At 53.8% G+C, this 27,307-nt stretch overlaps 1 protein-coding gene across 2 annotated transcripts; it reads right to left on the bottom strand.

Annotated features, from left to right (window-relative positions):
- Positions 1-760: 760 nt before the first annotated feature.
- On the bottom strand, positions 761-27,307 carry TEAD3 (TEA domain transcription factor 3). Of its 2 annotated transcripts, XM_065403265.1 has the most exons (12): positions 27,112-27,307; positions 18,089-18,153; positions 13,655-13,717; positions 9,919-9,930; positions 9,201-9,338; positions 8,710-8,741; positions 7,739-7,800; positions 5,490-5,623; positions 4,938-5,111; positions 3,373-3,513; positions 2,567-2,719; positions 761-874 (listed from the first exon to the last, which is right to left on the bottom strand). In XM_065403265.1, the coding sequence occupies exons 1-12, from the start codon at positions 27,245-27,247 to the stop codon at positions 761-763; spliced, it is 1,224 nt and encodes a 407-aa protein (XP_065259337.1). In that variant the 5' UTR covers positions 27,248-27,307. The 2 variants fall into 2 exon arrangements, with proteins under 2 accessions (XP_065259337.1, XP_065259335.1); XM_065403263.1 differs by lacking the exon at positions 9,919-9,930 and having other exon boundaries at positions 27,112-27,247.

A 27,307-nucleotide genomic window follows, 5' to 3' on the forward strand; every position in this document is an offset into this window, starting at 1 on the left:
CAGGCATATTGCTGTGGTACCTCCATAACCACAGCTCCAGGGACAGTGTTGCAGGATCGCTGCACTCCTGAAACAAATACAGTGCTCAGTGCCATTGCTGTGATAACGTTTTTTACAGTCACCATTCCCTCTTGCAACTAACTGACGGGGACGTTCCACACAAAGACCTGACCTGCGTCTCTGGGGGCCATGCTGGCTTTGCACATAGCCCACTGCAGAGAGTGGGGCAGAAAAATTCTCCCTTTCCCTTGCCCAATTCCAGACCAGACCATGTTTTGTTGGATAAACCAGGCAGCATCCACTTTCTCATCCCACTCCGAAAGGCCATTTTGGCACCACCAGCTCATCAGAACGAAGCCAGGCAGAGCTGGGCCGGGGCGCACGATCATTTATATCTGAACAAGGAGGAAGGAGGTGCATCTGGGTATTAAGAAGGGGTTGTCGGTCTATGTGGCAACATGCCGCTCTAGGAAGGCATGCTGGGAAAGGCACACAGGCGGTAGGCTTCAGCAACAACGAAGGCCAAGTCTTTCCCCTTCCAGCTCTGAAGGAGCCCTTCCTTTCGCTCTATGGTTTCTTTTTCTTCTTCTTTTTTTTTTTTTTTTAAATTGTTCTTAAGTAGAAAACATCTTTGATTGTGAGTCAGTCTTTTTGGCTTTTCTTTTTCTTGTTTTCAAAAGACTTCCGCCGAGGCATCCTGCACGGGCAGCTTCTCTGCAAAGACCTCTCCTCCCCACGCCCTGCCCATCCCACAGGGCCCCTAGTCTTTGACCAACTTGTATACGTGGTGCTGGGCGCCGTGCTCGCTGGTGGATACCTCAAAAACAAAGGCTATACAGAGCAAGGTTTCCTGGGTATCCCTATTCGTAACAACCTGGGTAGATAGGAGAGAGAGCAGAGTCAGGAGAGTCCAGAGATGGGTTCTGTGTTACCCAGGAGCGGCGCCAGGGTTTTTGGCACCCTAGACGGGGGTCCTTCCACACTCCCGGTCGTCGTCGTCAATTCTGCGGCGGGGGGGGTGTCCTTCCGCGCTCCCGGTCTTTGGGGCACTTCAGCGGCGGGTCCCGGAGCGAGTGAAGGATCTGCCGCAGAATTGCCGCCGAAGACCTGGAGCGCGGAAGGACCCCCCGCCGCCGAATTGCCGCCAATGGCGGCAAAATGCCGCCCCCCCAAATCCTGGTGCCGTAGGCGACCGCCTAGGTCGCCTAAATGGAAGCGCCGGCCCTGGTGTTACCTTGTAAGGCACAGTTTTACCACGTGGATGATTTATTTTATAGATCTGTATCCTCTAGCTCTATATCCACACGTACATACATACACACACACACACACACACACACCCTGAGTCTCCGCTGGATTGTACCTTGTGAACCCACTTACCCCAGTACAACGTAGATGAAATCTAGAGCTGGTGCAAACTCCAAACTTTTGTTTCATGGGACATTTTTGACACTTTGCAAAAACAAATATTTTCAAAATTTCCCATGAAACAGAAATTCCGCCCCCAAAAAGTAGTGTTGGAAAAATTTTGAAATTTTATTTCAAAGTGAAATTTTTCTTTAGAAATGTATATTATTTTAAAAATGTTTTTATATAATTTTTTTTACATTAGTTCTGATATGACATGTAAGAGTCTACAATGATGTGATGTCAGATTATGCTATGACTTGACATATGATGGCAGATTTTACACTACTACTACATGTCATGGAATAATGTACAAATGATAAAAATCTACAAATAAACCAATACATTTCAAAACAAACATTTCCAAAAGAAATTTCATTTGGAAAATAAATTTTCTGGGGGAAATGGCATTGAAATCTACAGAATTTCTCAAAAAATTTCAGTTTTGTCTAAACAGTATTTGTTTTGATGGAAAACTCTTTTGAGGACTATTTTGTGACCAGCTCTAGCGAATTACATGTAGCGGGGTACACAGCTGCATATATATTTATTAATATGGGTGTCTCTACAGTGTCTATTCACATTACATTTTTACTGTATTTTATACACACACGCACTTTTGAAGGACAAAATTAGTGTGAACAAAAAGGGATTAACACCCTCCCGTCCCTCTCCCAAAACTCTCTCAAAATCCCTGTGAGATTTTGCCCCAAACTTTCCCAAAAAGGCCGCCTTGGCACAAGATGTGGCCTGTAAAAATTCTAGGTTCTAGAGAACCTGGTTTGATAAGGAAATGGCTTCGAAAAAATTAGAGCCTGTGTTTTCAAAATGATTTTAGGTTCCCAACTTGAATCACCTTAAACAAGGCTGATTTCCAGAGGGCAGATGCTCACCACTGTCTGCCTATCAGGGTTCTTTAAGGCATCCCAAGGAGTGCACCCAGAATAACGAGTCACTTCTGAAAGTTTAGGTCCTGGTCTATAATGTGGGGACATCTTCAGTCTTAACCTGGGGGGGGAGGGAAGGGATTTGCACCTACATGCAACAAAGGGTGGTCATATGATTGTGGTCATCAGTAAGTCATGCATCACTTATGCATGGTGAGCCTGGAAGTGGAGAATGGGGATGGAAGAAGAAGGAAGGAGGCAAGGTCAGGTACCTGCAGGATGGTGAAATTCTCCAGGACGCTGTTCATCATGTACTTCTCCGGGAGATGCTTGAGTTTGTGGATGAAGTTGATCATATATTCGCACATGGGGGACCGATGGATTCGATAGACGAACCGGCCATTCTCCAGCCGTGCGTACTCTGTCTGCAGGAGAAGGGATCCAGGTACTCAGTGTTACTACACAGTTAGCACATGGCTGACAACAGAGAGTGCAAGGGAGCAGGAGGGAGTAAGAGCATGCAGGACGGAGGATGTAGGTAGCAAAGACACTGGGATCTGCAGCAAGAGCCTAAGCAAACTGGGATAATATCACTGCAGAAGGCTGAAATTTACTAGCTCAGGTACTAGATGCATCCAGATCTGTTTAAGGAACATGCTCTTCTCTAGCAGGTTTCATCCAGCTATTTCCACTCAATCTGCCTTTAGGCTGTTAGCTCTTTGGGGCCGGATTCTGTTAGCATCTGGCACATTTTACCTGTGACACAGCACCGCACGTTCCTATGGTAAATAATAACGGCACAGATCTCTATTAATTCAGCTTTGAAACCCCAGGGAGGTAGGTACCCTCTCCATTTTACAGATGGAGAAACTGAGGCACAGAGGGGCAGTGACTTCACCAAATGACACAGGGAGCCAGCTGCAGAACTGGGAATGGAATGCAGGGGCACTGGCTCTCAGCCCCCTGCTCTTGCCAGTCTCGCCGTCTCCTGGAGCCAAGACCAGATCCCAAGGAGGCCTGACTCTCCGTCTTGTGCTCTAGCCACTGGCCCGCACTCCCTCACAGGCGTGGGACTCACCTCTACCTTCTCGACGACTTGCTTCCCGAAGGAGCACACCTTGGTGGAGACGGTGACGGTCATGTTCTCTGCGCTGCTGTACTGGCTGCTCACGCCATAGAAGGTCCCAGGACCGTCCTGGATAGTGCTGTTCAGATCCGCCTAAAGCAGAGAGAGAGGGAGGGTGTTACCAGGAATTGAGCTAAGCTTTGGCTGGAGGCAGGAAGGTCCAGAATGTGGAGCTTTTGGGGACAGGGACCTGGAGGTAAAAAAAAAAAAAAAAATCACTGATTTACAGAAATACCATCTTTCTCTGCAGACTGAATGCACAGAGAGCACTTCAGCCCCTCCTGAGACACAACCACATCTGGGGAGAAAGACAGCAGCGCACGCTAGGTTAGGACAGGAAGCGGAGAATACCATATAAGCCATTGCAACCCAGCGGGCTGGGCAGAGAATTGAGGGAGGCAGGATGTAGTTACCCCAGTTGGAATTTGGCCAGGACATCAGAGCTAAATACCTCTGCTCTTGCAAACACTGCTGCCAGATCTTAAAACCAAGGTCCTTACCCTTGGGGCCATTCCCATCTCAGGAGGACACAGTATGGACAATCTTAAGAGGTCAGAAAGCAGGAGTCAGACCTACCCACCCCGCCCCAAACCAGGAGACTTTTAAAAGTGTGTTGTGGTCGGTCTTGATTTTTGAACGTGTGTGCGCGCATGTGTGTGTGCGCGTGCGTGCTGGCGGCAATTAGTGCCGCCAGCTCTCCCAAACGTATAGAGGAAGGAGATTTTGGCCCCCTGTGGGAGACATGCTGCTCCCTGATGGCACGGAGCTTCCAGCTTCTCTCCAACCCCCACATTTTAACTCGTTAATTTCATGCCTCCACCGTCCCCACAGGTTTTAAAAATGTTTAAGAAGCTTCATTTAAAATTAAATTAAAATGCAGAGACCCCTGGACCAGTGGCCAGGACCTGGGCAGTGTGAGTGCCACTGAAAATCAGCTCGCGTGCCGCCTTTGGCACGCGTGCCATAGGTTGCCTATCCCTGGCTTACAGGATGAGGGACTGTCTCCCTCCCATGCCAATGGTGTCGGCTGCGCCGGCTATTCCCCGCCGGAAGCACGTGGCTGGGGCTGAAATGGCAGCATTGAAGATGGCACGTCCCTGGGTTGAGCAGTGACGTAGAGGGAAGAGCCCCCTACCAACACAGCCCCCCTCCCAGCACTGCACTGACTTGGGAGGGAAGCGGGTCCCTCTTCCGACTCACCCACACCTGTTCTTGCCGTCTCTAGTGACCCTGGAAGATCTCCCACCCAAGCCTGGACCCAACCCAAGCTGGTGTGGCTTGTAAAGACAGGCAGGATCACCCCCCAAGTGATACGGCTGATAAAAGCCCCTGCATGTCTGTCTCCAGCTGCCAGCTGCCACCCTGGCTTCTGGTGGGGAGCAAATTTCTTCCGGCTTGTCTCAAATCATCGTACAAACAGGGCTGCCGGCTCCTACCCGTCACAGTGTGTGGGAGCGTCTGGGAGGGGCTCTAGAGGCACAGCTGGGCATTGGCAGGGGGGCGTGCATGGTTCTTACCCAGAACTTGACAAGGAAGAAGGAGTTCTGGGGTCCTCTCTCGTAGAGCTCCTTCAGGCCCCCCTTCTTCTCGGGGAACTTGTCATAGATCTGGCGGATGTCCACCGCCTCCAGCAGGGGGTCGCTGTACGAGGGGTTCGTCTGCCCAATGTGCACGAAGAGGTGTTTGCTATACTGTAGAGGAAGCAGGAAGGGTCAGCGTTGTGGGAGCGGTCATCGGTCGCCCTAGACGCATGCACACCACGGAACCACAGCCACCACGGTGATGCTGTGTCAGACGCCGGGACCCAGAGCCCTCCGGCCTCCCATCACCGCCTGGGCTAAGAGATCACAGGGACCCAAGCTATGCCTAGAATCATTCTCCACTCCCCTCTGCTGCACAGGAGCAGCTCTGGGGGACCCCAGACATGTGCCTGGGCGCCGATGCTTGGTGCTAAGCAGCATAGGGACAGGGGAAATGCCCCCTCTGATCTCTGGGACCCTCCTCCCCCTCAGTCTGGTTGGAAGGGAGGGGTGGGGGTTCCGAACTCCCAGCACCCCCCACAGGGTTACCGTTTCAGCATCCCGCGGCACCTCCATGAACGCCGAGTATTCCAGGAGCCGCAGCTTGGCGGAGGCGATGGTGCGGTCCTGCCAGACGGGCACGGCCGAGGCAGCCGGTGGGAGAGGAGCCAGGGGCTCGTAACCTAGAACGGAGACGGAGAGACCATCCAGCAAGCTATGGGATAACCCACCATCCCCTACAGCAACTTGGGGCAGCTCCGGGAAATCTGTGCCCGCAACGCCGACGCGGAAAGAGATCTGGCAGGTCTCAGCAAGTCCAGCTGCCCTTACTACTAGCCAACGCTGGCCTTGTTTCCTATACTAAGGGCAGGTCTAGATGGCAGGTTTGCTGTGCATTGAGTTGATGCGCAGTACGTAAGCTGTGGTGACAGCATGCACATGGACAGCGGTTTCCATCTGCATCATTACACACACACGACAACTTGGAGCGCTGTAAGTGCGGGGCATTCGGAGGGGATCTCCAGTCTGGCTCTAGAGGTGTCATGCAATGGGGCTGGCAACCCTCTTCCTTGGGGACCTATTCCAGCGCCCAGTAGGAGGCAGCAGACACACACATCTCTCTATGTGGTCTACCACTAGAGAGGGACACAGAGCCACACCGCGTTAGCATTGCCAGGAAGCTTCCCCTGGCATACAGCCCAGTCCAACTCTCGGCCTGCACATGCTCCCTTCGGATACGTGAGACCCACATCAGCTCCTGCCCGAGTTCTGCGTGTTTAACCCTTTTGCTCTTTCTGTGAACACTGGAGGGAAACAGAGGCCTGTCCCGCCAGGGACATCCCCCACTCTCCCATCCCTGCTAAGAGGGTCAACTTTTGGGGACAGGGGCTGACGGTTATTTAAATTACACACACGCACAGCACCTAACACTACAGGGCTTTGATTCCTGATCGAGGTGTGTAGGCACCACAGCACTGTCAATAACAATCGCCCTCCCGTGCCCTAGAGCAGTGGTTCCCAACCAGGGGTACGCGTGCCCCTGGGGGTACGGAGAGGTCTTCCGGGGGTACATCACATCATCTAGCTATTTGCCTAGTTTTACAATAGGCTACAGAAAAAGCACTAGCGAAGTCAGTGCAAAGTAAAATTTCATATAGACAAGAACCTGTTTATACTGCTCTATGTACTATACACTGAAATGTACGTACCAAATTCATATTCCAGTGGATTTATTCTATAATTATATGGTAAACATGAGCAAGTCAGCCATTTCTCAGTAATAGTGGCTGTGACATTTTTGTATGTTTATGTCTGATTTTGTAAGCTAGTAGTTTTTAAGTGAGGTGAAACTTGGGGATACGCAAGACAAATCAACCTCCTGAAAGAGGTACAGCAGTCTGGAAAGGTTGAGAACCAATGAGTTAGAGGATCACTGGTCTTGGCTAACAGCCCTCCTGGGATCTGTTGTGGCTAACTGGTCTTCCTGGCTAATCAGATTATAGTTTCTGAGGATGGGGGATTTCCACCTGTGTTTCTTGCTCAATACATAACAATGATGCTGGCTGGGTCACCTACAGGGATTGAACCTAGGACTTCTGGAGCCAAGATCATGAGCCTCTATTGTGTGGGCTAAAGACCAGACTCCCTTACCTTGGAAGCAGTAACAGACACACTAACATCTACACGTGGTCTAGCCACTAGGGAGCGATAAAGAGCTACGCTGTGTTAGCTGGGTTACGTTTGGAAAGGCGGAAGGATCAGTGGGTGTGGTGGGAGGCTGCTTTATTTCTGGGCACACCGGGTGGCAGAGGATTGCTGATGATAGAATTAAACAGGGCAGGTTCTCGTCCCAGCAGACTGAGGAGACTCAGGATCAGGGGCAGTCTTGGGAGCTTTGCACCCTGGTGAATTACAGACTGTGATGTGGAGGTGACACCCTAGTATCTGGGGCTTGGGGCAGGTGGGAGACCAATTCTCCAGGACCGGTAGCTGGGGTGGCGTCTCTGACGCAGAAGAGACAATTCTGCCCTCAAGTGTGAATCCCGGGTGCAGGAGATGATAGAAAGAGGAGGAAAAAGCCCCTGAGAAATTAGCGCTCAGGTGGCCATAGCAACAGGACACAGAGATGCATATGTGAACATGCACATGAGCAGTGGGCAGAAGCTGGGGGGGTGGAGCCTTCATCTGGGGGAGGAGCCAAGGGCAGGGCAATTAAGGCACGCAAACGAATAGTTCTGCGCCTCCAAGAGGCGAGGCACTGGCGGAAATCTGGCCACCAGTGAAAGCGACCCACTTACTGGCTAGTGATGGAGGCATTGGTGGCTGGATGGGGTAGGCTGGTTGTGCAAATGGTTTAATGCTGAAAAACAAAGTGCATCGTTAGGCAGGTTAATGAGAATCTCGTTTATAAAGCGTCCTCCCAACCCACCTCCTCTCCGTAGGGAGCTGACGGACGCTTCCTGGACAATTAAGACAATTAAGACAAGAACATTGATATCCAAATCCATATCGTGTGCCTGTGCGCATGCACACAGAGACCAGCTGCTAATTCTCATCTCCCTACATCTGCCTGCCCCGCTCTCCCCTCCCAAAATGAAGAGGCCTTCTGCACCCCTCCCACCACTCTCCACCATGGACTGGGATATGTCCAATCCTCCCTCCCCAACACCCCCTTAGTCTAGTATAAATGCAGCTCATCTGGAGGCCCATGTTCTCAGTGCACACAGCAATCAGCCAGACACCATTGCACACAGCAATCAGCCAGACACCAGCGCTGGCTGGACCCCAGAGCTCATCAGGACCAAGTCATTAGCAGCGAGGTGTTGGTGGATCATTGTCACAACCTCAGGCCAGAGATACATCAGTCCTCCATCCATCAACACACTCAGCATGGGCAGTGGCCAGGCAAATGTTCCTCACACCCCACCCCAGAGGAACCCACCCCTGGGGGTAGAGGGGAGTTCTACACACAGGTTTCTGACCCTCTCCTGACTACATGGGAGCCGGCTGCATGCATCAGGTTGTTCTTCACACACTGCTCACATGTAGGCTTAAAAACGTGCACACCAGTGATTTGCCTAAGCTGGCAGAGTTGGGCATAGGACCTAGGAGACCTGGCCCCCCAGGGTCCCTGCTCTCCCCATAACAGCACACTGCTTTCCTGATCTCTGACTGACACAAGAACTTGGGGGGAGAAAACCAAGTCATATTAAAGCATCAGCAGCCATAAATATGGTCTGATCGAGACTTGAGGTGCCTCTTTACTTACTCCTGAGAGGGTCCAGGCTGTCCGCTCCAAAACTGGGGAAACAAAAGCACACAGGAAGGAACGGTCAGGGACTTAGTCGCACATCCCAACACCCCGCAACACATCTTACTGCCCCTTTGAGTGGGTCACTAAACAGCTCGAGGGGTTTTAAGGTTGCACAGCAAGTCTACAGCCAACCTGGACACCACTTCTTCAGCAGAAATCCGCTAGGGGAATGCCGTAACTGTGAACTCCCCAAGGGCCAATTCTCCTGCCCCTTTCCTTAACAAAGCCACCTGTCGGGAGAGCCTAGGACTGGAGTAGCTGTGAGCTCCCTTGCAGCCACCCCTCCCCTGCTGTTCCCTGTATCAACTCCCAGTGTGGCAGGTGAGCCTGTGGTGGCTCGACCTCCTTCCTAGACGGTGTTCCTAGCCCATTCCATGTGGCAGATCCTGCTGGGCTGGGAGCACAGGGCGAGCCTTTTTCCACCTGGGGAGAGCGGAGTCCCTTACCCTGGTGGGAGCAGAGAAGACAGCCTGAGGAAGAGGAGGAGGGGGGCTGAGTTTGTTCTGCAGGACGCTGGCGGATACGATCTGTGCAGATGACATGGAGGCCATACTCTGCAGGGCCTTGTCCTTCGAGACCTGGTCCTTTGAGAGAGGAGAGGAGGAACAGAAAGCATGGTTACCAACCCAAACCGGACAGGGACGCAGACCGACCGACCGACACCGATTACCCCCTTCAGCCCAAAGGAGCCCAACGCGCTTTACAAACTGGATCTATACACGCAAAGGGATCCCTTCAACTGCCCCTGAGATGCAGCCACCTCTGGGGTGGAGCGTGGCAGCCGTTTATCATTGCCATGCATTGTTACACAACAGTTTAGGACAGGAAGTCACGGAGAATAATGCAGTCAATGAAACAGCAGGGGGAACTTGGGAAGGAGAACAGAAACCCCCCAGACTGGAATTTGCTCACATCAACATCCCAAGGGATTGTTGAGCACAAGTGGCCAGGGCCTCGGTTTTAAGTCTCACGTGTGAGAGGGCACCCTTAGGAGCACTGGTTGGGTCCTGACTCAGAGAGAAAACACCCCCCTACCCCTGCACTGAATCACTGATACCAGGGATTTTTTCTTGGGAGGTCTCTGTCCATGGGAGAGGGCCAAGGAATATTAAAGGGATAAAGAGACGTTTAAAAAAAGTAACTGCAAACTCAAGCACTACTTACCAAGTTCATGGCCTGTAAGTAAAAGAAAGGAATAACAACGGTTAGTATGTTTGCAACAATCCCAGAGCAGATGCACGTCTGCACCCTTATAGGCGTCATTAACATACTGACCCTTTGAAGAACCAAGGGAAGATGGGTTTGATTTTGGAAACAAACCAAATCTAAACCTGGGTGGTTTCTAATGGACCCGGTCTCTCTGTGTTTATGACCCTGCCTGGCAATCTGGGTATGTGGGACGCCAGAGTGTGAATGGGTACGACAGATCCGTGCGGGCTGGTAACCTCTTCTCAGTTAGGCACCACTGAGTAGTGCACGGGCCGCCGTGAAATACTAGAATAGGCTACACTAGAACGTGAAGCTAAGGATAGTGAGCCAAGGGCTGATTGGGCATGAAGCAACCTTACCCAGTGCACACAGGTACGTGTGTGACAGCTGCACCAGCAGCGGAGGCAGGCCCGGTTCTATACGTACACACAGCAGAAAGGCAGGGAATGAGGAGTGCCTGGCTGTATGTGAACAGGGGCACTGGAACCATTTTTATAGTGAGGGTGGTGATGGTGGAAACCATGTATTTGGTTGTGAACCGAGTGGCTGTGCACATGTAGATCTGAGTGCAGAGAGGAGCGGGAAGAGTGCTGGGTAGAGGAGATTCAAAGGGATGCGTCTGAGGAAATGATTCTCAGCTGTTTTACGATGGATTGATTTGAGAATTTCCAGGCCTGCCACATAGATCCTCATTTGGGCTATTGGATCTTCTGTGTTTTTAATATCATCAAGTCTTTCCCATTCAGCACCTCTTACAAGTTTTAAAGCTGGCAAAGTGAAATGAGAAAACAGGCATCAAAAATAACCTCTGCTTATCATGCTCAGCTCCAGGGACATTGCGGAGGAGCCATAGGAAGGAGAGGATTAAAACCAGGAAATCGATGTGTGCATTTGTATCAGCAGCTCATCTCTCTCTCTCCAAACTGCATGGACCTCAACAGCTGAGCTCCCATTCGGGCCTCTAAGGAAGTGGCCACATTTTCAGAAAGGCTCAGTGCAGTGGGTGCACACTGGGTGTGGAGCACTAGATAATCTGTCCCTAGACGTCTGTGTGTTTACATGAGGCAACTGGAAAAAGGAGCAAGGTTTCCCTTTTGCAATAACTATTTGGCTCACTCAGCAGGAACAGAGGGCTCTGCAATCTTTCCCAGCACATCTGTGGTCATCCTAGTGCAGGGGTTCTCAAACTGGGGGTCGGGACCCTCAAGGGGTCACGAGGTTATTACATGGGGGGGTCGTGAGCTGTCAACCTCCACCCCAAACCCCGCTTGCCTCCAGCATTTATAATGGTGTTACATATATTTAGAAGTGTTTTTAATTTATAAGGGATGGTCGCACTCAGAGGCTTGCTGTGTGAAAGGGGTCACCAGTAAAAAAGTTTGAGAACCACTGTCCTAGTGTGCTTACTATGTATGCATGCCCTGCTCATCAGATCAGATATTGCTTTTCCTCCTCAGAGCTTAACTCGAGGCTTGATCGGCCAATTCATTTTGAACCAATTTTAAGAGCCCCCAGAGACTCAGGAGATGGATGTATTTTAAAAATCAGTATTACACAGTCCTGTAGCATCTAAGAGCTACGTGCGCGGACACACGTTTGAGGCGTAGTGAGAACTGAAAGGCAGTCAGACTTGGCTGTATTAAAAAAGGATCCCAAAATGGAGATACAGTTGTTCCACACACAGGCCCTGTTGGCCCTTCCAAAATTGCCCTCAAGTGCCCATCCCCCCTTCTAGAAGAGTAAGAAGGGCTTGTTAAGTACAGCCTCTGTCCGCACCAGTTACTGAGAGTCCCCAGGGGCCAGAGGAGTTACTGTCCTTATGAAAGAGTCAGATGGAATTTAATAGGGACCTATAGAAATGACTCGCAAACCCTATACTAGAATTTAACAGTGAGCCAGATCCTCTCTCTAGGTTCTTTTGAACAATCCTGTAGACTCTACAGTAGGGAGAGAATTCCCTATTCAATTCTGCAGGGATTTTCTGCCTGGACTTGTTAAATGGGACAGGAAGACAGAGGGCACTGGAACAAACAAATGCATATGGACCAGCGGCGAGATTTCTCCGCCACCTGGGAGTGGCCCCCGCGCCATGCAGGCTAATCATAGTTATTGCACTATTATGGTGTGTTCTTCCCCTCTGTTTGCGGCATCCACCTGTTGTCTCTCGTCTCCTACTCAAGCTCTTCAGGGCAGGGTCTTTTAGTTAAGCGTGTGCACATGTGCCGTGCCTGGCACAATGGGGCCCCGATGGTGGGGCTCCCACAATACAAAATGAACGACAACCACAAAAGGAGGAACGTCCTGATGAGAACTTTCATTTCAGTTTCAGTTGCAATACCCCTCCCTGCACCCTGCCCTGTGACCCCACCCCACCCACATGTGCCTCTGGCACCCAGCAAACAACAATACAGAGAACACACAGTGGAAACGGTTACTGAAAGGTTAGTCAAACTCCACTTAGAAAGAGGGAAGGAGAGAAAGAAAAGCCAACCAGAGAAGAGACAACATTCCAGTTTTATCCTTGCTCTGCTCCCTTGGCTCCTGGATCCCTAGCCTGACCGCTAGGCAGCCAGAATGAACTGGAGCAGGGTCTCCATGGGAAGCCCCAAAGCTCCTGGCTGAGCATCCCTGCACTAGCGAGTACGTTCCACCATATGAGCCCTGTGGCTCAAACATCCCCCACCCAACATCTCCCTGTGCTGGTCTCACAGCCCGACTGTTCCCCTGCAGACTAGAAGTACAGGCCCCAACACCCACGTGTCTCCTTATGGGGAGAGGCGGGGGGCAGAGTCACAGCGTGTGGGCCCCATAGCCTGAGCACCCCGACACCTTCCGGAGCAGAGTTATTCCAGGTGGCCCACGCAGCCCAAGTGCACTAGAACCAGCTGGGACAGCATCACTCCGCACAGCCATGGAACCAACCCATGAGCATCAGCATCTGCTGGGGGAGCATCGCCCTGCAAAGCCCCTTGCTCCTGGCCCTCAGCCTCAGGCATAGGTGTGGACTCTGCATCTCATTCCCGCCCCTTGGACGTTATGGCGTCCGCTGGGGAGTTGCCCAGCACGCGGTCCTGACCCCCAGCCCAGTTCTACCAAACTCGTCTGGAGCAGCACCTGGCTAGGTTAGGCTCCAGCCTGCACTGCTCCCTCACGGTCCTGCAGCGGCTAACTTATGATGCATCTCTGCAGCCTGGGGGAGGCCGTGACCCTCCCAGCTACAGGGAAACATGCAGAGCCTTGCCCAGTGCAGGAGCTTGTGGGGAGGAGGAAGAGCACTAAGGGGAAAGCCTAAGACCCTTGCTTGCTATGTTACTGCCTTTGGGATGCACGGGCTCTGGCCAGCCCTGGCAACCTACCAACCCTGCACTCCCCGCTCCGTGCAGAGCAGGTCCCAACGCGGGCACAGCGCTCACCATCCTGCAAAGGGCATGTGGGAGGAGGTTCTCCAGGGAGGCCTCTATCTGACCTCAGGAGCTTCCTAGCTAGACCTCTCCAGCTGGAGAGATCCTGTTGCAGTCTCTTCCTGCCACCCCTTCCCCAGGGAGCGTCTGGTTCCAGGAACGAAGGGAGTGGGGGAAAGACATAAAAAGGAAAGAGAAAGCGGCACACCACAGAGCTGAGTGTGTTAGTCGTCAGCACGGCCACTGCTCGGGGGCAAGCGGGAGGTGGGGGGAAGCCGGGGAGCGCGTACCTTCAGCTTGGACTGAATCTCGCGAGATTTCCGTCTGGCTAGAACCTGCAAGTGGCTAGAGACCTGCAGAGAGAAAGCAGAAGGAGAGGGGAAAACAGCAGAGCCGTCAACCAGAGCAGAGGAGAGGAAGGAGAGGGGCTGCCCCATGCTCACACACCACGGACGCATGGGCAGGGTCTCCAACGTACCTTAATGCCAACCTGGTACTCCCGCACCTTCTTCCGAGCTAGAACCTGTATGTGGCTGGACACCTAGGGCCCGCCAAGCCGTTCAAAAAGGAAAACACAAAGAGAATGAAGACATGATCCCACACTGCGCTGCGTGACAACAGCGCACCGAGCGCTCGAGATACATGGGGCCAGCCCGGGGGTCAGCGGAGGCTCCTGAGAACTAGCACTCCTCCTATGGAACGCGAGCAACAGTGGCCAAAAATATCAGGCCAGATCCTCAGCTGGTGTAAACGTTACGCCGGTTTATGCCAGCCAAGGATCTGGCCCATAGAGCGGACACGTGCCCCGCGAGCACACCCCTCTTGTTTCACTTTGCAGTTTGGTTCTAACTCTGCAACCAACGGTGCTGTGGACGCCAAGGCTATTAGTGCTTGGTGGTTCTCTGCAAAGGGGACACATCTGACCAACAAAGAGATGGTTTCTCTAACCGTCAGCCTTGCACGATCAGCCGGGCTCTTTCCTTCTCGTGCATCATCGTCAGGGAGGGAGTTTCTGAAAGGCAAATTTTGCCCTTCCACACGGCCGTGTCAACCCTGTGACGCTCTGCCAGGCGGAATTTGGCCCTGCAGTTGCAGCATAGCGAATCATTTCAGGGAAGACGCAGGAGCCAGAACAGACTCCAGCGGGCTCCCCCACATCTCTGTGAATTGTACTGCTCAAAGAGGAGGAAAAACACAGGCAAAAATTTTCAGGGCCAGGTTCACTCAAAAAAGTGAAGTCGACCCTGTTACATCGCTCAGGGCTGGGAAAAATCCATCCCCCGAGCAATGTAGTTATGCCCACCTGACCCCTGGTGCAGACAGCGCTAGACAGACAGAAGAATTCTTCCATCGACCTAGCTACTGCCTCTCAAGGAGCTGGTAGCCTCTGTTTGCCAAAAGCTGGGAATGGGCGACAGGGAATGGATCACTTGATGATTACCTGTTCTGTTCATTCCCTCTGGGGCACCTAGCATTGGCCACTGTCTGAAGACAGGATACTGGGCTGGATGGACCTTTGGTCAGACCCAGTATGGCCGTTCTTATGGATTAACTATGCCGGCAGGAGAACCCCTGGCATCATTGAGAGTCTACACTGAAGTGCTGTCAAATGTAGACAAGCTCCAAGTCTGGGCATCTAAAGATAGGGACCTAAATAAAAGGTGGTTGGTTATCAGAGCATCCACAACCCTCACTCAGGTCAATGAGAGCTGTAAACCTTGGAAAATCAGGTGTGTGCAGTGTCATTATAGCTGTATTGGTCCCAGGGGGGTGAGGTGATATCTTTTACTGGACCAACTTCTGTTGGCCAGAGAGAGAAACTTTCGAGCCACACAGAGCTCTGATTCTGGTCTGGGAAAGGTACACCGAGCATCACAGCTAAACACAAGGTGAAACAGATACGCATTAACATAGGTTAAAGAGACCATTCAAGAGGAAGTGAGCACTTCATAGCTCTACAGTCCTAGGACAAAGGAGGCTTAGTGGGTTACAGGTTGCTGTAAATGAGCCATAAATCCAGGGTCTTTATTAAGTCCACCAGAGCTATGAATTTAAGTCTCCAGGCTTGTCTTTTGACGGTGTTGTGCAGGATGTTTTCTATTCAGAACCCGGAATATGGAGTTAGGAACCTCTCTTGGGTCACCCAGAGCTGGAAATTTTGGCCTCATCTGTGCAGCAATGTGGTGTCATTTCCCACACGCTCCCTTCTGACCATCAGCTGCCCCTACATCCTGCTCTCTTGCAACTAGTCCCAGCCCCTTGGCTGCTTCTCCAGCGCAGAGACTGTCTGCTGTGCATTGAGATGCCCCGGACACATTTCTGATGGAGATCACCAGGTTCAGTTTGCTCTTGGTTCAAACCTCTGCCTCCAGAGGGACCCAGTGAGGGCTGCACGCTCCATAACAAAATTCCCCTCTATTCATCCATTCGAGTGGCACCTGCCCCTGCCCTCCCGCCTCTACCGCCAAGCCCAGATAAGTTTTCAAGGGATCATTTCAAAGCTTTAACACAGAGGAAAAGTTCTACTGCATGGAGCCAACGTGGTCTTCCGTCTATCCACGTACCTAGACAGCCCTCCCGCCCATAGGATCCAAGCACCTTACAATCAATCAGTCTATCTATGGTGCTTATACTGCCCCCATCAATGCAGTAGCAATCACTGATGGACTTTATCCTTCCTCGGAGGTAGGGCAGTGCTATTATCCCCTTTTACAGATGGGGAGCTGAGGCACAAGGATAGATTAATGATTTGCACAAGGTGTCTGTGTCTGAGCTGGGGATCGAACCCTTGTCTCCAAAATCCCAGTTCATTAGACTGTCCTGCCCCCCATCGTGGCTCCTCTTGCCAGCCAGTCTAGAGCTACCTGTTGTCACAAGCCAGGGGGGAGCAAACGGGCGAGCGGCAGTCAGATTTCCAAGATCCTTTCCCCCTCGCGTTGGCAGGAACCCCGCTACAAACCACAGCCAGTCACAACACGGGTGACCTGCTGTTCTAATCCCATCACAGAGCATGCACTGGACACAGCCAGAGGGAGTTTCAAGCATGGGGAGCAGCGGGACGGCTGTTGGCAACCGGACCTGTTGCAAATGGAAAGAGCCTCTCCACGGCTTATGGACAATCAGCTCCGTCCCTGGACTGGTCCAGAAGCATTCACAGACACAGGCGTGGAAATGGAGACAGGACTCCTCCTCCCTTGGTCCCATCAGGCAGGTAACACCCCAGAGCTCCCACAGCAGGTGTGATTCGCTGCCAGCTGATTTTCAATGCTGCCCTGGTGCTAGTCCCCAGTTCTACACACCTCACCCAATACAATGAATGGGGGCGAGGAGCACGGGGCTGGCTGGAGGGAGGGGATGCAGGTGGGAACAAGGAGCTCTATGACTCTCCCGCCACAACAACCCGAGCTTCTGGTGGGGGTGGGAGAGAGCTCTTTGCCCATGCCCACGGCTGACAGGACAGTATTCTAGTGCACCAGCACCGGGGTATCTGAGGCACCTGGGTTACACAAGCGCCCCCTGTCCTGGGAAAGAGTACTGGCAGAGAGGGACTCTAGAGCTGGATCTAGAAGAAGAGAGGGGGTGAAAGATGCAGGATTTCGCTAGAGATCTCAAACACGCCAGTGACCATTCAGAGCTGGAGGCTGGCCTGGCCTAGTAGGAAGAAAGGCGCCAGGTGCCCAATCCAGATCCAGGTTCGAATCTAGAGGTGTTTGGGTTCAGGCCCAGATTCCTCCAGAAGCGATAGGGCAGGGTGTGTATAAAACAGGAAGATCCCATGAGCCCTAGGCCCAATCACAAGCCAAACCCCAAACCAAGTGACTTTGGAAGGTTCAATTAACATTTCCCATGCCCCACTCGCCATCACGGCTCCCTCCAGGAGGGGAGGCAGACATGTCACTGCCCCATGCAGAGGGCTGCTCTTGGGACGTGGCTGGGCCCACCACGCCTCTCATGAGGCTCGGGGACGGGCGAGGCTGGGCTACACAGGCACACACCGGAGTGCTGACCCCAACTGAATCCCAAACGCCAGGGGTTCTGACGCCTCACGGTGGGACGACAGCAGCCGGGAACCTGCAGGATCTTAGCACATGAGCCTCTACTGCCTCAGCTAAAAGAGGCCGTTAGCCAAGGCTGCAGCAGACTCATCCATCTCTAGCTGGCCTGGCCACACCCAGAGGGGGACAGAGTGCCACACCAGGCAGGTGCAGCGTACAGGAGGCTCACCCAACCCCGCTTGCCCAGCGAGCTGTAGCCCACGGGAGGAGATAAGATGAGTGTGCAGGAACAGATCAGTTCCCGGACCTCAAGCAGCCGGTAAGCAGTGGGGTGGGGGTGGGGTGGGGGGTCTCTCAACAATCGCTATCCCCCCCCTTTGCTGGGCTATAGCAGCTCCCAGCGAGCTGTGTCCAAGCCTCATAACCCCCCTCATGACGCAGCTCAGCGTAATCCTCATTGCACGGATGGGGAAAAGGGGGCACAGCAAGGGGAAATGCGAGACGCGCAGCAAGCCAGCGGCAGAGCTGGAAGTGGAACCCAGGCATCCGGACTCTGCCCTGGGCTTTGCCTGCTAGTCCACACAGTCCTTCCTCGTCCTCCCAGAGCGCGACGATAAGCCGAGCGAAGCGCGCCAGACTCCCCAGCACTGTCCTCGAGGCCGAGTCTATCAGCCAAAGGTCTCGCGCTCGGACCCTTTCTTCAAATAAAGTAAAGCAGGTTTTTTTTACCTGTTTTCTCGTCCGTGTTTTCCCCGTCCGGAGCTTGATGTATCTCGCTATCAATTCATTGCGACCTAGAGCAAGCCAAAGAGTAAGAACAAGATCAAAGCAGGAGCATCTTGCCAGGTCCTTTGCCCTGTCCCTGACACGCAAACACTTCTCTTCCCTAGTCCAAGAACACCCCAGCCCTGGCCTAACCAAGGTTTCTCTCTGAGCCACATGTCAAGTGACAAGGCTTTGCCAGAAGGGGGTGCTGTCCTGGCAGCTGTCAAGGCATGACTGAGCCAGTTGGTGGGGCAGGCTGGAAGGGTCTGTGAGGGCCCCGGTGACAGCGTTTATGGGAAGAGAGGGGCCAGGACACAATGAAATGACCACGATGGAGGGGACCGTTCTGACTGACAGCACGCACCGAACGGCGGGCGGTTTGTGGCGACCAGAGAGCCGGGCGCAGACACGGGACACCCAGAAACTCCTCCCATCGCGTCTGCGGGACGGGATTCCTTCCCTCCCACGCCGCTCTTGGAGGACACCGCCAAGAACGGCAGGAGAGCTTTCAGCGCTCGCTCCACCGGGAACCTGGCTCTTTGGGATCACTGCTCTCGGAGACGCCCCTCCCCTCCTTCTGGGAGGGAAACTGGCAACTCTACAAGCTGCAGCAGGAGGCCAGTGAGCTTCCTGAAATGGGCAAAGAGCACGGCACGAGATTTGGGTTCAGATGTAAGCAACATTAGCAACCCCCAAAATTTTCCCCATGGCCCAATCCGCATTTCCAGCAGCACTGGCCTTTTAAACAGCCTTGCCCGACATCCTCGGCCTAATCCGAAGCAGAAGTGCTTTTGCTCCACATTTTACAGGCCAGCTGTGGCCAATCTAAATTCAAACCTCAGAGCAGCTGGGAGCTTTCTTCTCTCTCCTTCCCCCCTTCCCCCACCCCCAACCGATGTGGGGGTGGGGAAGCACGCCAGATTTATTTTAATGGACCAGATGGTGGTGGTTGGAGCTAGTCAAAATGCCCTTGGAGCTAGTTTAGGATTTAAAAAAAAAAAAAAAAAAAAGTAAAAAAGCCAAACAACTTTTGTAGCAGCGCCCAACGCCCCGCGCCTTCTGGGGGCAGGGGGAGGGGCTCTCCGAACAGGCCTCACACTGTAAGGGAAGAAGCACGAGCTCCCCTCGCCCCCTCCTCACGCCCCTGCAATCCCGCCAGCAGCACGGCGACAGACAGCGCCAGGTGCTGCGCTGGGTCAGCTGCGTCCCATGCCTCCCGGGGAGGGCAAGAGAAAGAAGGCTCCATACGCAGGAGTAACAATGCTCCCTCCACAAAGAGCAGCGGGAGCAGGGACCCTGTCCCTTGGGGGGGCGGGGAAGTGCAACCCCTTACGGGGGTGGGGCAACCCCTCCCCTTTGCCCCCGGAGCACTTACTTAGACAGTCCTCACTTCCCCTGTGAGGCCACTTTACAGATGGGGAAACTGAGGCACAAAGAACGGGGCAGTGACTTGCCCAAAGTCACCCAGCAGGACAGGAACAGAACTCCTGTCTCCTGAGTTCCAGTCCAGTGGCCCATCCACTCGGCCATTCTTCCCTCACACACACAGGCAAGCTTGCCTGGGAGTAATAGGGCTCCCCACAGGGAACAGCTGGAGTGATTCCCCGCGCCCTGGGTTAACACTGGCCCCCACAGGGGACGGCTGGACTACTTCCCCTTAGAAGGCAGCTGTAGCTAATCCTGCATTCCCATAAACGCCCACAACCAGGGGCTCTGGTTTCTTAGTCTCTAGCTGCACAGAATCAGGTGGGCCGAGGCCCAGCCTGACCTGTCTGTACCTACCGGGCTACCCCAAAGACGTGAGGGAGAGGAGGAGATTCCAGCCCTCAGCCGCTCCCCACTCCTTCCACCCAAGACCAACAGTCTCGGGGTGCTATCTGAGGGGCCCGGTGAGGCTGATCCCTTTGGGGGGGGGGGGAGAGGGCGTTGGCACTGCTAGATGCATTTCCCCTCACAGCCTCTCCATTGCAAACTGCACATTAGAAATAAACGCAGCCCAAGGAGAGTAATCAGGGAACAACTGCTAAGTACCTGGCTTGCCGCAGCCATTTCCTTCCTGTTCACCCCTGGGGTCTGAGGTCTGCTCTTCCACCCTTGCCCTGGGGCCTCTCAAACCCCGAGCGCCCCAGATGCCACTTCTCTCGGCCTGTGCACCGCTCCCGTCACAAGACGCGGAAGCTACCCAGTTGCTATTGGCGCCCAATGCTAGCTGTGCCTTAGAGAGGTGCTGTTGGAAGTACGTGGCAGGTGCCCACCCAGCCTGCCTGCTCACCCTGGCAGCGTGGATCTCTCTCTTGACTCCCTGGTGAGCTGTCAGAGCACAAGAGCCTGGGGGTTACAGCTAGGCCGGGACCTGGGAGACAAGAGACCTGAAGGATCCAGAGTCATGGTGGGCCCTGGCCTAGGAGGTAGCAGTAGGGAGGCCTAGTGGCCTGAAGAGGCTGCACTCCTGGCAGGCCTGGCCCCACAGCATGGTGGAAGGCATGGGGGGGAGCAGGAAAGGGGTGGCAGGGTGTATGTGAGAGCAATGGAGAGAACCCTGAAGATCCCTGGATCTGGACAGAGGGTGGCAAGGGAGGAGACGCTGAGAGAGGAGAGGGCAGCGCTGAGCGTAGAGGCCCGGGGGCAAAGATGAGCGGAAGAGGAGGGTGGAGAAAGGAGGACAAGAAAAGAAGAAAAAGTGACCACAGTGGAGGAGAGGGGCTTCGGGGTCAGTAGGCGTCCTACAGTTCCTACAATGTACCGCAGGACCCTGCCGGGAGGGGAGGACTATGGGGTGGAGCGGGTCAATTTGAGGTGATTGTATTTCCCGCCCTCCCATTGTGGGGACACACCAGCTCTCCTCCATCCCCACCATCCTCCCAATCTTGAGCACGGCTGAAGGCACTACAAACACAGCGCGGTCATATGGGGCAGCCCACGTCCCGCAGCGGGGCACAGCGCAGCCGGCGCACTATGGGCGTGGGACACTGGACTATTTTCAGCGGGTATTAACAGCGCACCCTCGGCCCCGCCACTGCAGGGTTCCCTGCACAATGGGAGCCTCTTCCAGCTGCTCTGGAAGTTTGCAGAGGCCTCAAGGGGTCATCATTCCCCAAGTGCTGTGAGCGGGTCTCCCCTCTCTGTGTGTCTCTCTCTCACACCCTGTCCTCTCCCCTCACCTCTATTTTAACAGCATGTGTCACTTCTCCCTTGTGCCCCCTCCCCGCACCCTGTTGTGAACTGTGCTGCGGGTAACTCTCCTCCCTCTGCATAGCTCTGTGTGTGTGTGTGTGTATATGCACACGCACCCTCTGTTGTACCATGGAGTTGCGTGTGTGTGTGTACACACGCACACGCACCCTCTGCTGTACCATGGAGTTGCGTGTCTCTCTCTTTCTGGTATTAGCACACACCAACCCTATTCTCTGCTCCCTGTGTGTGGTACCAGCAGGACAGCTCTGTGTGGGCCCCACTGTCTCTATGGTACCTGCGTAGCTAAGTCTGTGCGTGTTTGTCTCTGGGAACAGCGGGAAGGCCCCCGTGCATGCCCTCCCTCCCCGTCTCTATGGTACCAGGTAGCTAAGGGTCGTGCTCTCTCACTCTCTGGTACCGGCAGGCCTTGCAGGGCTGTCCCAGCCCCGTGATTCACCAGAGGTTGTGCCATTCCCTCTAGGAGGGCATGTCCCTCCTCCAAATTACCACATTCCCCAAATTCCTCTCCCCTGACACCACCACGTGAACCAGTTGGACGGCTCTGTTAAAAATAACCTAGTGGGACAACCTTCCAGCCAATCCGCGCGCCGCAGCATACCAGCCCTGGCCGAGTCCAACTCAAGTTACACCTGCTGTCTGGGGGCAAGGCGCAGGCTCCCTGAGTTCCTGGCAACAACCCTGAGAGACAGAGAGACACCCCTTGCCCGACAAGCCCCAGCCCTCCGCTATCACCCCATGCTCACAGCCTGGCCACAATTCAAATGCTAGAGGTTACCATAGGTCAAGGTTGCCCCCCTTCCACTGCTTCCCTCGGCCTCTCTATGCCAGCGGCTGGGAGCTCAGTCCCCCTGCAATCAGAGCACCCCTACCCCTCAAGTACAGCGCCAGAGCTACAATGCTCCAGGATCCTCCTGGAGAATCCCATCTCTAATGCCCGCCTGGATAGATAGCCATGCTGGTGGGCTGGAGAAGCCCTCGTCAAGGGAAGCTACAGAATGCCCCACCGTGTCCTGTCTAGGCCCATCAGCACAGTGGCATCCCCAAGGAAAGAACGCTACAGCAGGGGATTGCAAGTGTTTCAGGGCAGGGACTGCTTCATACTGCCTAGCACAACGCAGTCCTGGTTTCGGCTGGGACCTCTAGGCACTACTGTAATACAGCTAACAAACAACAGCCAGCAATACCGTAATGAGACTCATGTAAGCTGTTGGGAGGGGATGTTACTGCAGAAATCCTCAGAGAAGAAAATACTACTGGATGCTGTCGTGATGGTCCACGACGTTACTGGTTTCAATGGCGAGTCTGGGGCTAGTGCTATAGAATACTAGAGTATTCTCTTAGTGGGATACTGGAGTACCAGGAAGTAAGCAGGTTGGGCAGGAACAAAAGGAAATGGGGTAACAGTAGATGAACAGCACCCCCTTTGCCTAGATAAACAGTGGGGTAGGTGGGGTTCCCTGGCTTTGCTGGGGTTAGTCTCCCTCTGGTCATGGCCGAGAGACCCTCTGGGGCTGTGTGGCCTGGAGAACCCGTGCCAGGTGTGAGCTAAGCCCTTCCCCTGTGGGGAGGACCCCGGATTCTGCGCGGCCAATGACTCATTTGCCATTGCTTCCACTATTCCAGCATGGAGATCCTTGGCTTCTCGTCAGGGGGCCGCACAGGGCGCTCATACAGGCTGGAAATAACACCCATGAAAGGGGTCAACAGCCCCACCAGGCAAATGGGGGGGGGGCACAAACACAGGGATTCATTTAAGGCCACACAGATCATACACTTGAAGGCCAGAACGGGACCACCATGATCATCTACGCTGACCTTCTGCACATTGCAGGCCACAGAATCTCACCCACCCCCTCCTGTAATAGACCCCTCAACTCTGGCTGAGTTACTGAGGTCCTCACACCACGATTTAAAGATCAGAGGCAAGGGTCATGGTGGTTTCAATCCCTCCTCTCCCAGAAGAACTAGGATTGGGGTAGGGAAGCTCACAGCCTCTCCAAGCCATACTCCTGCAGGTGGACTTGGGTGCCCAAGGACTATGAGTTCGCCCAGCCATTCTGAGCCCCCTCCCAGACTAGACACAGACCTGGGCCCACTGTATGTTCAGTTCAACAGACCCCTCCTTGCTCTCTCCTCTAGGAGGGAGACTAGGATGGTTCCCCGCAGCCCTGCCCCCAGTTCTAAACACTGCCTACAAAAGAGAGCGGGAGGGATTGGGTGAGGCAGAGAAAAACTGGGGAGGGGGGGCACAGCGAGAGAAGAAGGTGAAAATGAGTTTCTGTACCAAGTGCGGCAGCGTGGAAGATGAAAGCAGAATTGGGCTGCCGTCTCTTTAAGCAACTGCCAGATGTCTCCCAGGGGCTGGAAAAACCAGTTTGCACACTTGGGTTTGTTGAGTGGAGGCCAAGCTCTCCAGTGGCACTCCAACTATTTCCAGAGAAATCCAAAAAATGCACCCGCTTTGGAATCCCCGCGCTCCCCAGCCTCCGTCCCCGAGGCCCTGGGCTAGAAGGGCCCCTGCTGGGCAGCATGAGAGGGGAGCAGGGGTGCAAGGGCTGAAAGGCGGTGTAGTGAAGCACGTCCCTTTGGGTGGCCCCGAATCTTGGGAGCAGGGGTGGGGAGAAGTCTTGCTTTGTTGCAGGAAGATCTGAGAACAGGGGGAGAGGCATGGAAAGCCAGTGAGACCAGTGCAAGGGGAGGGGAGCTGTTAATGGAATGGCCAATGCTTAGGGAAGAACTTAAAAAGACAAACTCGTGCAGTGTGCTGGCGACTGTCCCCCTCCCCAGAGGTGGTTGCATTTCATGGGTGCTCTGTGCCCAATTGGTCACGTGTTTTAGAGACTTTTGCAACTAGAGAGAGAGGTAAGGCATTACCAGCCGTCTTCAATTCCCTTCAGCTCAGTGCTGATTCCCGAGGGATTGGTGCAAAGACACGACTGGCCAGTTCCGATCGGATGTAAGAGCTGTGCCCAGTTTCTCAGAATATAATCAATATATAACTATCCTAAATCCTTAGCCTTTCTCTCGCATCCTCCCAGGATTCCAAAGTGCTTTACAGAGACGAACACATTAAGTGTAAGGTAGGTATTCTCCCTATTATTAGGATGGGGAAACCGAGGCAGAGTTGGTGGCAGTGCTGGGAACAGAACCCAGATCTCCTGAAGTCTAGTCTTGCACTTTAACCACTATTAGACAGTGTACCCCCCCACCTCCACCTCCATGAGTCATCCTCTGAGGTCATAACGCAGTGTTTATAATATGACAGTCCATCCCCATGGAGACAGGTCTGAGGTCACAAACACAGAGTTGTGACATCACAGGAGGATTCAGCCCGGAGCAGAGGAGGAGGAGACAACATGTGTTTACACACAGCCCAAGTCACCAGCAGCGAGGGAGGCAGAAAGCCCAGAACAGTTTGAGGGGGTTTAAACCTCTATTGTCCATTTCATTAGAAAGGCCCCGCTCCAGCAGCATATCCCCCCTCTCACATTGCGCTGAAATACTGGTGCCATTCTCACCAGCTCCCTGGGTTTCCTTGGAGGTTTTTCATCCAAGCACTGAGCAAGCCCAACCTTGTGCTGAGCTGTTGGGACTTGAGAGATCTCAGCAGAGGATGCCGGAAATGGGGTCGGACTTCCTTATAGTGCTGGAGAAGAGTCCTGGACTGACAGCCCTAAAGACTGACATCCCCGAGCAGGTAGAGCACAGCCAGCAGCAGGGCAGGCGCGTCCCGCGTCTGCATTGGAAGGACCCCCTCAAGGGGAGGCGAGTTTCAATGGCCTCGCTGCTGACAACACCCGCGAAAGTGCCAATTGAGATGGTGAAGTGTTGATGTGGACAACTGACCTGCCAGGAACTGGGCTGAGAGTCACCCAAATCACCGCACAAAGACACCCCCCACCCGCCACCGACTTGGGCTGAACTCTAACTGCCGGCCTGTCCTCAGCGCAGACTCACTCTCGACTCAGGCAAGCACTTGTCTAGCTTGTCACGCCAACAAAGCTATGGAAACTGGAGCGTGGGCGCCGCATCCTAAACCACTGAACCGTCAATGGGCGGAGACAGGTTCCTGTATCAACGAGGCTTCCTGCTTCCAGCTGAAGATGCTGAATGCACTGACTTGGGCCACACTTGCCTATCTTGTCACGCCAATAACGTATTTAAAGTTGAATCCAAGAGGCGACGGGCCCCAGCCTCCCAGAGCCATCAATGGGTACAGACTTCCCTTGGCCAGACCCTGCATTGACAAGGTGACCCTGTTCTAGTGGGAAACACCAGGCCAAATCCATGACTCTGTTGGATGAATGTGGCCTGTTGGGTTGGAAATGGAAGTGGAGGAGCTTCTGATGGAGACATGGGGCAAGGAGAGGGCTCTGGGAATGTAGTTAGCTCCTCTCAGATGGGGCCCCCAAAAATTCAGAGCTGGGGAAACCATCGACACGGGGGGAACTTTGAGGCCAAGCCGCGGTTTGAAAACACAAATCCAAAGGCGGTGCCGAGGGAGCCTTGGAAGCAGAAGGAAGTGTCTTGTTTGTGACCTGCACGAGAGGCCAGACACACCAGCTTTCACGCCCAGCCCCAGGCGTGTGGACTCCCTGTGCAGAGCCTCTCTCTGGCTGCAACTTCACCAAACCAGTCAGTCAGGCAAAGCAGAGAGAGGGAGGGAGCGAAAAAAAGAGGGAGGGAGCGAGAGAAGGGAGAGATGTCACAGAGGGAGGGACAGAGACTGGGGGAACTGTGGATCCTCAGCATGGGGAACAGAGTTCAACACTACTTGACAGGCCTGAGCCATTACAAGATGGCCCCCACCTCTGCCCCAGTTTGGCTTCCCTTTCAGTGCTCCCCACAGGACGGTAGGGACACGGCCCAGATACTGTGGTTGAGATATTAGGTTAGTGCCCCTGGTGCAGACAGCAAGGGCCAAGCCTTGGAAAGTGACGGGGCAGAGGAGAAGGCACCGCTCATACAAAGAGCACCTAATGCCTCCGTGTCAGAGAAGTCCAGGCTTGGGGCACCTGAGGGATGAGCCTGGAGAAGCAATACCCCTTCAGAAACTCACATTTACCTTCTCTCTCTCTCTGCCACCCTCCACTCCCCTTGCCAGCCAGCAGTCACCCAGATGAGGTCAGAACGCGGGGGCTGACACAGGGTGATTTCAGTCATCCACTGGATGCGAGAGACCGAACATCAGAGCCTCAGGTGCTGCAGAACCCACCCCCCACAGCTCTCCCAAGGCACCTCAGTCCCGACCCACCCACCGCATCCCCAGCTGCTCCAGCAATAGGCTCCCAACGCAGCTCTGCCGATCGACCTCAATCCTGACGCAACTTGCTCTGCTAGTCAAGGTCTGGGCTCCCCCCATGTTTGCACCTCAATCCTGAGCCCCTAGCTACTACCATCTTGGGCATCCCTAATCCCCACTTGGACTCTCACATAACACTTCCGTCAGGCTCCACCTACTCTGTGAGGAAAGAGAGGACTTTCATCTCCAGAGCCAACCACCTACCACTGGCAGCAAACCCAAGGAAATTCCCTGCTCTACCCCTGAATTGGAGTCAGAGACAAAACATAATAACCAAAGGGATGTATTCTCAATTTAATTGGACTTTGCAGTGGGAATGCAGGGGCAGCGTTTGGTTCTAAGGGAGGTGTGAGCTGCTCTTATTCATCTTAACTGGATGTTCACTCTGAAACATAATGATGGATATTTGAATAGGCACACAGACCCTGCAGTGTCCGTTGGGTCAAGCCTGGATCCCTTCTAAAACCAAGTGCAGCCTGGTCTCACTCACCGTACATCTTGCCTTCGTCCGAGAGGATGATTTTCCGCCGGCCGCAGGGGGGGTAGATCGCCAGTGCCTCCTGGAAGCTCTGCTCAATGTCTGGACTCCACACCCCCTCGGCATCATTGTCCAGACTCTTGTCCATTCCCTCCTGTCCATCTTCCTGCCCCTCCCCGGGGCTGCCGCTGGCGTTCCAGCTGTTGGA

The sequence above is a fragment of the Emys orbicularis genome, chromosome 4, assembly GCF_028017835.1.
Source record: "Emys orbicularis isolate rEmyOrb1 chromosome 4, rEmyOrb1.hap1, whole genome shotgun sequence".
Classification (NCBI taxonomy): Eukaryota; Metazoa; Chordata; order Testudines; family Emydidae; genus Emys; species Emys orbicularis.

Coding starts and splice junctions, on each gene's coding strand:
- TEAD3 (XM_065403265.1), bottom strand. CDS start 27,247: ATGGACAAGAGTCTGGACAATGATGCCGAGGGGGTGTGGAGTCCAGAC. Junction 18,154..27,111: donor GGACGAAGGCAAGATGTACG/GTGAGTGAGACC, acceptor GGCTTGCTCTAG/GTCGCAATGAATTGATAGCG. Junction 5,624..7,738: donor AATGCCTCCATCACTAGCCA/GTAAGTGGGTCG, acceptor TCTCCGTTCTAG/GTTACGAGCCCCTGGCTCCT.